Source organism: Salvelinus sp. IW2-2015, linkage group LG20 (genome assembly GCF_002910315.2).
Source record: "Salvelinus sp. IW2-2015 linkage group LG20, ASM291031v2, whole genome shotgun sequence".
In the NCBI taxonomy this organism is placed as follows: Eukaryota; Metazoa; Chordata; class Actinopteri; order Salmoniformes; family Salmonidae; genus Salvelinus; species Salvelinus sp. IW2-2015.
This window is the reverse complement of record NC_036860.1, coordinates 8,471,906-8,481,982: the sequence shown is the minus strand read 5'-3', so window position 1 is coordinate 8,481,982 and position 10,077 is coordinate 8,471,906. Positions and strand designations below refer to the sequence as shown.

The 10,077-nt window shown below is 45.5% G+C and overlaps 1 protein-coding gene and 1 pseudogene across 2 annotated transcripts in view; one reads left to right on the top strand and one right to left on the bottom strand.

The window, feature by feature from the left end:
• LOC111981894 (sterile alpha motif domain-containing protein 14-like) overlaps positions 1 to 1,812 on the top strand; it is a 59,675-nt gene extending 57,863 nt beyond the window's left edge. For both annotated transcript variants that reach the window (XM_070449174.1, XM_024013386.2), the window contains exon 10: positions 972 to 1,812. In XM_070449174.1, coding sequence (XP_070305275.1) covers positions 972 to 1,136 — 165 coding nt within the window. In that variant the 3' untranslated portion in view covers positions 1,137 to 1,812. The remainder of the gene's footprint in view (positions 1 to 971) is intronic.
• Positions 1,813 to 4,310: 2,498 nt separating this feature from the next.
• The window catches only part of LOC111981445 (MAGUK p55 subfamily member 3-like), a 25,186-nt pseudogene continuing 19,419 nt past the window's right edge, over positions 4,311 to 10,077 (bottom strand).

The window sequence follows — 10,077 nt, the reverse complement described above, 5'->3', positions numbered from 1 at the left end:
TTTGCTGTTGTTCTGGGATTGATTTGCACTTTTCGCACCAAAGTATGTTCATCTCTAGGAGACAGAATGCATCTCCTTCCTCAGCAGTATGACGGCTGCGTGGTTCCATGGTGATTATACTTGCGTACTACTGTTTGCATAGATGAACATGGTATCTTCAGGCGTTTGGAAATTGCTCCCAAGGATGAACCAGACTTGTGGAGGTCTACAATTTTTGTATGATGTCMTTTTTCCAATGATGTCAAGCAAAGAGACACTGTGTTTGAAGGTAGGCCTTGAAATACATCCACGGGTACACCTCCAATTGACTCAAATTATGTCAATTAGCCTATCAGAAGCTTCTAAAGCCTTGACATAATTTTCTGGAATTTTCCAAGCTGTTTAAGTGCACAGTCAACTTAGTGTATGTAAACTTCTGACCCACTGGAATTCTGATACAGTGAATTATACGTGAAATAATCTGTCTGTAAACAATTGCTGGAAAAATKACTTGTGTCATGCACAAAGTAGATGTCCTAAGCGACTTGCCAAAACTATAGTTTGTTAACAAGAAATTTGTGGAGTGGTTGAAAAGCGAGTTTTAATGACTCCAACCTAAGTGTATGTAATCTTCCGACTTCAACTGTATTTGTCACATGCACCGAAGAAAACAGGTGCAGACCTTACCGTGAAATGCTTACTTACAAACCCTTATTAATCAACAATGCAGTTAAGAAAAATCGAGTTAAATATTGACTAAATAAATTTAAGTAACACAATAAAATAACAATAACGAGGCTACAGTGTAAATATAAGGTCCTCCAATCCTCGTTATACCTTTTTTTATTTAACAAAATATTTGTCATTTTTAACTCTGCATTGTTGGGAAAGGGCTCGTRAGTAAGCATTTGATGGTAAAGTCTACACCTTTTGTATTCGGCACATGTGACAAATAAAATTTGATTTGATATTTTATTATATTTTATTCTCAGGGTTTGGGAGTGAACAGTTCCACGGACCGCAGTGCACTGAAAAGGCGGATCAAAGACATTCACGCAGCAGCGGAAAAGGAGCGCAAGGCCCTGGACAAACTGGAACGCCAGAAAGAGAAGCAGCGCAAAAAGGACCAGGAGCTACGCAAGCTAAACACAAGCTAGACATAACCACCAGATGGCGCTAAATGGCCACAGAAATACTCCTGACTAGAAACTGGTGCTGGTGCACATCTCCAACTTTCACATGATCATGACAGCATTGATGCTAAGTGGAGTTTTGTGCAAAAAGTTGGAATTTGCACATAGACTTTCGTACTGTACCTCTGGTTTGGATGTGAGGCTTTGAACCCTGCGATGRGCGGGACAGTGTGTTGTCTATCACTGACACATGAATAATAACAGAATGAAAGCTCCATGCTCTTCTTGTCAAATGGATTTATTTTAGACCAAGTTCGGTAACCCAAAGTGGGCATGTGAGAGGTGGGTCGCGAGTTATGAGAATACATCTACAGTCACACACTATTTATTCTTAWTTTGGGTAGTTGGAGGACAACGGCAGGACTGTCACGGCAGGACTGTCAATTTCTAATTTGGGTCCCGAGGTGAAAAAGCTTAAGAACTGCTTTGGACCAATCAATCAGTGATTGACGCAACATGATAGGTCCCGCCCATATTGGTGTTCAGATGTCTCATTCTTCCTGGCTATGAAACATGTGTTGTTCTTTGTCAATCAGTAAGGTTATCCACCCTTGTGGAAAAAATCGGACTAATATTTTGTTACTGGAATTGAGTATGTGTTATAAACTCAGCAAAAAAATAAACGTCCTTTCACTGTCAACTGCGTTTATTTTCAGCAAACTTAACATGTGTAAATATTTGAATGAACATAAGATTCAACAACTGAGACATAAACTGAACAAGGTTCCACCGACATGGTGACTAACAGAAATGGAATAATGTGTCCCTGAACAAAGGGGGGGGGTCAAAATCAAAAGTAACAGTCAGTATCGGCGTGGCCACCAGCTGCATTAAGTACTGCAGTGCATCTCCCTCAATGACTTGCACAGATGTGCCAGTTCTTGCTGTGAGATGTTACCCCATCTCTTCACCAAGGCACCTGCAAGTTTTCATAAATTTGTTGGGGAGGAATGGCCTAGCCTTCACCCTCCGCGATCCAACGAGGTCCAGACGGCTCAATGGGATTGTGATCCGGGCTCTTTGCGGCCATGGCAGAACACTGACATTCCTGTCTTGCAGGAAATCACGCACAGAACGAGCAGTATGGCTGGTGGCATTGTCAGGCCCACAAGCCCTCATGTCAGGATGAGCCTGGAAGGGTACCACATGAGGGAGGAGGATGTCTTCCGCTGTAAGCACAGCATTGAGATTGCCCACAATGACAACAAGCTCAGTCGATGATGCTGTGACAACCGCCCCAGACCATGACGGACCCCACCTCCAAATCAATCCTGCTCCAGAGTACAGGCCTTGGTGTACTTTGATGATAAACGCGAATCCGATCATCACCCTGGTGAGAACAAAACCGCGACTCGTCATTGAAGAGCACTTTTTGTCGGTCTCTATCTGGTCAGCGACGGTGGTTTGTGCCCATAGCAACGTTGTTGCCGGTGATGTTGGTGAGGACCTGCCTTACAACAGGCCTACAAGCCCTCAGTCCAGCCTCTCTCAGCAATATTGGCGGACAGTCTGAGCACTGATGGAGGGATTGTGCATTCCTGGTGTGAAACTCGGGCAATTGTTGTTGCCATCCTGTACTTGTCCCGCAGGTGGATGTTTGGATGTACCGATCCTGTGCAGGTGTTGTTTACACGTGGTCTGCCACTGCGAAGACGATCAGCTGTCCGTCCTGTCTCCTTGTAGCTCTGTCTCAGGGTCTCCACAGTACGGACATTGCAATTTATTGCCCTGCCACCTCTGCAGTCCTCATGCCTCCTTGCAGCATGCCTAAGGGACGTTCACGCAGATGAGCAGGGACCTGGGCATCTTTCTTTTGTGTTTTTTCAGAGTCAGTAGAAGGCCTCTTTAGTGGTCCTAAGTTTTCATAACTGTGACCTTAATTGCCTAACGTCTGTAAAAGCAGTGTTTAAACCCTTTACAATGAAGATCTGTGAAGTTATTTGGATTTTTACGAATTTATCTTGAAAGACTGGAAAAAGGCGACGTTTCTTTATTTGCTGAGTTTTATGTGACTTCTACACACATTCAAATGCATTGACAAAGTCAATGCACTTTCCCCATAGCTTTTGACCATACACACATACAGTACATTCTAGCAAATTACACACTATCAAAACATAACCATGGTCTGAGTTATTATAGAAAGAATATAATTACAGAAATKAGCATTTATTTATTTTTACAAAGAATATAATCACAGAATTCAGCTTTTTTTTTTTTTACTCATAACCACAAGCCAGTAACACACAACCACATTCATATTGTAGTATGCATCAATACTCTGTCAGTGGACAGGAGTAAAACTTGAAGTAACATGAAGATTTGTCCAAGACATTGACATTGATAAGATGCTGATGAAACAGATGTGATTTTTGAGCATATTTGTATCCACTGTATGTTTGTGGTGTACGTGCATGTTTGTGGCGTATGATATACTGTCTGTTTATGTGTGTGTAAGTGTGCATATGTGCTATCTGAGGTCATTTCCTTGGTAACGACTGTATGGGAATGGGACTGGCTCTCCTGAAAGGAGTCTTCTGAGGTGGCCACTTTAGAATTCTGGGTGTTGTCAATCTTCTGTCTACTCTCACGTTACACCAATCGTCATCTTAGCTGTTTTTGTCTTGAGAGTCTCCAACTTCATCATCTTTGGAGGATTCAGGGCCCCATATAAGGACTGATGCTGGGACATGCCATCTAAACCGTACCCCCCGTTTTGCCCAGTTTTCACACTGAATTCATGGACTGGTTCGTGGTCAGAAGAACCAGTGACATGGATATTAGCTCCAGGTTTTACACATACATGGTCCTTAGGACTCGTTTCTTGATTTCCGTCCTCCCATGATGCGGTGACTTCATTTATTTTCAACTCCTGTGTCAAATGGAAATATGTAATAAATATGGTTTAAAATGCAGAATGCATGTCAGCACTCCCAAACGTCTGCTGCTACTGGTCTCTCATCTCTGGTCTCTCAGTTCAACATGTGGGCTGATTCACACTCGGTTTGTACAACTGATATGCAACACATCTGACACATCGGGGGTACGGTTAGAACCCTAACCCAACTCAAAATAACAATTGAGTCCAACTCAAAACGGGTAGGATTTGACGATAACAAAACGTACACAACGTAGCACTTGGTTCATCTGGTTTTACTATGGCACTTTATACATGTCACATTACAAAGTCAACATTCTGGGTTTCTTGGTTTACGTAGCACAGTAAAAGATTAAGAACACGTTGCATGTTAAAAAGAGAACAGGGTTAGAATTGGTGGAAAGGAGGATCTGGAAGTACCTGTTGATAGTTGATCAGTTCTCCACAATGAAACAAGACTTGAAGTCCACGCACGCATACACACACACACACACACACACACACGCACGGAACCACCCACACCCACACACAAAGAAAGAGCACAGAGCTTTGATGCCTCTACTCCAAGATCACCAGTAGCCCCGAGCGACAGAGCCAATATACAGACTGAGAACAGGCGGAGTTTCACAAAACCTTTCTGACTGCTTCAGTCAAGTAACAAGAGTTGGACTAGCGCGAGTCATCGTTTCTCTCTTGTGTATTACCTTGTAACCTTGAAATGGCTTTTAACGTTGTTTCTGTAAACACCAAGGTAACGTAACAGAAACACGTCACATCTGTGTGTATTTATAATGACGGCTTGAACCCACAATCACACGTGGAGCAGGCCAACCCACAATCACACTTGGAGCAGGCCAACCCACAATCACACTTGGATGAGTCCATATCCCACTAATCCCAGAGTCCTCACCTGTAGATAAATACTCATACAGAACAATTTAACAAGGACCCTGATTATCAAGATGGACCATAGAACACCCCCTCCCCAAAACCCTATTACCCACACTGCACCTGCATCTTAAACATGTCTGATGTCAGCTATACAAAGGGCATTCCTATGTACACAAAAAGGAGCATAGCATGTTTTAGTGCACTTGTGTGGATGTACATGACATCCACACATCCAGAGTCTCAGAACTGAAGTAATTCACACCTACTGTAGATTAGACAGGATTAKACACTTAGGGTCGAAGTTCAACAGGTTGCATTGAAGTGCTATGAGATCGTTCGTTGGCACGGTAGGATTTGCATGTGCAATATTTACATCTGCGATTAAATAATTCAACTGTCGTGCACTTCCTTAAAACACATCCAAGTCATAAAATAATTGATCCAAAAAAAGCATTATGAAATAATATTCTATTTCACATTCCATATTTCTGTAACATTACATCTATCCTACTGTACTATTTACAGAGTGTGTTGGTTAATAATACTATGTATGTATTTATACTCATTCTCCAGGTATAATGGAAGCAGGTGGATTGGCTTTTGGATAACATTTCAATAACATTATAMTAACAATGGCTAGGCCTCACTCAGAATGCATTGTATCAACGAGCAACGGACATAGGCGAGGAAACACTAAGTGAGGAAAYCTTACAAAACAGTCATGTTGTCTTTCTGAAGGAATTGTGTWGGATTTCCTGCAGGATTCCTGTATACATTTTTTGACTTGAAGTCGCTTTGGGTTAAAAATGTGTGTTAAATGGCATATAKTATTATATTAAGGGGGGAAACTCAAGTACTAGACACTGCGGGCCAAAGGAAGCTACAGATGACACTCCACATGGAGCCACAATAAAGATGTCTRTATGTTTGTCTGTCTGTCTGACTGGCTGACTGATTGACTGGCTGAGTGACATAAATAATACAAAAAAAACTTCAAGAAATATCAGAAAAACCTGAATTTGAACAATGGATTGCATGTACTGTACGTGTGTGTGGGTGGGGCGGGGGTGTGTATGTGTGTGTGTGTGGGGGGTAGCCAGGACAACAGTCTTTCCCTCTGAACATCCCAAACACAGAAATGTTCCAAAGGGTTTTGCCGCATGCCATTCTCCCATAGTGCCAGTGTGTGGCTGGCCCAGCATCAGGTATCAGGTTTTGGGGCAGTATCCTCCACACCCCACAGGCTGGCCCATGGAGCCAAGGGGAAGGGATCCAGGAGATTAGGAAAGGGATGAGGGGGTAGGGTAGGGGTCCTGCTGGAGGAAGGGCTGGGGGCTGTGATCCCCCCTCTGGAGGGTGGTGGTTGGGGAAAGGGGGGTTAGGTTCGCACCCAGCAGAGGGGCACCCAGAAGGTCTCACGCTCCAGCCGCTCCAGAATGCCTCGGAGTTCTGTGCAGGCGCTGGCTGAGTCCTCCTTTATTAGGACCCGGTCGACCAGGTGGCCGTACTGCTGGTCCATCTGCTGGGCTGACTGACGCATTTCCTGCAGGTCCTCATCCTGAAACGGACACACGGAGACACACACACACCGGAGAAACACACACGAGACAGACAGAAGTACGAGACAGAACAGACAGACAGACAGACAGAACAGACAGACAGACACGACAGACAGACAAGACAGACAGACAGACAGTACAGACAGACAGACAGACAGGACAGACAGACAGACAGACCAGACAGAACAGAACAGACAGACAACAGATCCAGACAGACAGACAGACAGGACAGACTAGACAGACAGACTAGAACAGCCCAGACCAGAAGACAGACAGACAGACAGACAGACAGGACAGACAGACGACAGACGTACAGACGAGACAGACAGACAGACAGACGACAAGACAGACAGACAGACAGACAGGACAGACAGACAGACAAGACAGACAGACAGACAGACAGCAGAAGACAGACAGACAGACAGACAGCACAGACAGACAGACAGACAGGGACAGAGAAGACAGACAGAGCAGACAGACAGCAGACAGACAGAACGACAGACAACAGACAGACAGAAGACAGACGACAGACACGACAGACAGACAGACAACAGACAGGACAGAGACAGACAGACGAAGACAGAAACAGACAGAAGACAGAACGACAGACAGACACTCAGACAGACAGACAGCGCAGACAGACACAGACGGACGACAGACAGACAGACACACGACAGACAGGACAGACAGAGACAGAACAGACAGAACAGCCGGAACAGACACGAAAACGACGAAACGACAGACAGACAGACAGGACAGCCAGACAGCCACAGACACAGACAGACAGACAAGACAGACAGACGACAGAACAAAGACAGACAGACAGACAGACCAACGGAGACAGACAGTACAGAGTACAGACAGACACAGACAGCAACAGACGAAGCAGACAGACAGACAGACAGACAGACGAAGCCAGACAGCGACAGACAGAACAAACCAAGACCAGAAGACCCAGACAGACATGAACAGACCAGACCAAGACAGACTAGACCAGGACGACAGACAGACGACAGACAGACCAGACAGACCAGACAGAAGCGACCCAGAACGACAAGAAGACAAGACAAGACAGACAGACAGACAGAAACAGAGAGCAGACAGAAGAAGACAGAAAAGAACGACAAGACAGGAGAAGACCAGACAGAACGACAGACAGACAGAAGAGACGACAGACGACAGACAGACAGAACGAGACAGAAGACATGAAATGAGAGGAAGAAGCATAAGAGTGAGTAAGGATATAAAGGTGAATATCAGATTTAGGAGGGAGAAAATAGGAAAGGAGAAAGCATGCACCAAAAAAGAAGATGAGTAACAGAAAAAAGGTGAAATAACTCTATTGATACATTCATATGAGCACACTTTCAAGACTCAGCCTACACTGTCATTAAAAAGAGCTCCCCCCCCCACCCCATTCCCCACTCCCCCCCCCCCCCCCCCCCCCTCCCCTCACCACCCCCCCCGGATACCCACTCCCCCCTCCCTCCACCCCTCCCCAACCCTTCCCCCCACATCTCCCCCCCCCCTCCCTCCCCCCCCCACCGCGCCAGCAGGTCTTCACCGTCAACTCGCCTCATGACCCCCCTTGCTGTTGGAGTGGCAGCTACTACGAACGGCGTCTGCTGCTCGCGGGACGCGTGGCTTGACGAAGATGAATAGGCTTGCTTCAGATGTCCCGCAGCGTCTTCAAAGCTGAGGGGCCCTAGGAACCCAGAGTCAGACACAGATATCACACGAAGTCTGCGTTGGTTTGTATCACAGAGCTGGCACAGGGTTTAGAGAACAGATACTATCAGAGAAAGTGTCCTCGTGAGATGTCAGAGATGCCTTACGGATACCCGGACAGAGATAATATGGCGAGCCTCCGGATGAAGACAGAAAGTACTCTCTCCAAGAGAACACGGAGAAGACGTCCGGGGCCGTCATAGATAGGGTGTGGACACACGACTGCATGTGATAGCCGTGGTTATGATGTACAGTTGCATTATGGACCAGAATGGGAAATGCATCACTGTAGTGGAGTGGCCTTGGCCCTAAACTCTGGCCTGCACCGTTCCACTGCACATCCTTATTCTTGGCCTTACAGAGCGGATGGCCTCTATACTGGTAACATACGTTCTCCTGTACTTCCCCATGTCTCGATGAGACCTGGACACACAGGACCAGACTTAATAGCACGAAACCAGAACAAGGAAAAAGGCAGAGTACTACAAAGACGGAGCAGCTATGGTCTTCTCACAGATCAGCCATATGGTATCAAAGAGCAACTCACTTGTTGCTCTAGAGCGTCTGCGTCAAACGCCTGTTTGGTGACCAAAGTGGTACTCCACCCCTCTTTCTCTATGAGGCTTCTTTGGGCCTGTGTTGGATCTGGAGACACAAATGAATGAGGGGAATATCGGGGAAGCTGCGATGGTTTTACTGGTGTGGCCAGTTGCTTTACTAGGTTGTCAGAGGGTGTCGCCTCAGTGTATGAAAGAAGAGGGTGAGGTTTAGAAGGTGGTCAACTCAAACGCGTGTACGGCCTACAGTATAGCGATGTCGGGTTCTCTGGCTATCACCTCTGTTTTCAGCTCAATTGAATACGAGCTCCCAGGGTTAGCCTTTTGGTTGTCGAGTGATAGTGAGAGGAAGTGAGAGAGAGAGAGCGAGCAGAGAGAGTAGAGAGGAATGAGAGTGATAAGAAAGAAAGGGAGGAGAGAGAGAGAAATGAGAGTGAAAGAAAGAAAGGGAGTGATGAAGAGAGAATCTGAGAGTGAAAGAAAGTAAAGGAGAAGAGAGAGAGAGAGAATGAGAGCAAAAGAAAGAAAGGGAGAAGAGAGAGAATGAGCAGGTGAATAGAAAAGAAAGGGGAGAGAGAGAGAGAATTGAGAGCGAAAGAAGAAAGGGAGAGAGAGAGAATGAGAGCAAAAGAAAAGAAAGGGAGAGAGAGAGAGAAATGAGAGTGGAATAGAAAGAAAGGGAGAGCGAGAGAGAATGAGAGCGATAAGAAAGAAAGGGAGACGAGAGAGAGTAAAATGAGAGCGAAAGAAAGATAAGGGAGAGAGAGAGAGACAGAAAAAAGAGAAAGAGAGGGTAGAACACGGAAGTGACTATAGAGTTATTAAACATATATGCTCAGGGACAATATCTATGATTTGCTAAAAAGAAAATCTGCATCATACATCAAGTTAAGTCCACTGATTAGTTTTACAGGATGTGTGCCATTTGTTGTGCAGTTTTGATGAATTAACTTAATCAGCAAACATAAATAGCAATTAGGTACTGTAATAAGACGTCACAGCTCCACACAACTAGCTTGGTCCAAGCAGACTGACTGCTTAAAATGAAGAGTCTGTGCTATGCGGGGATTCATAAGGCTCCACGACAACTAGAGGAAGTTGCTGTTTTGTGAGTATTGCCACTAGAGGCAGTATCGTCAAGAAGTAGAAGATGACTCACATACTGCCATAGACATCGCTGAAGCTGGCCCTGTCTTACCGGATCAGAACTCATCCCAATGGGCGGGGGTCCTCTCGTGGGCGGCCGGTGCCTGGTAGCGAGTCACCTCGCTGTAGGTTGGCAAGTCTGGTCT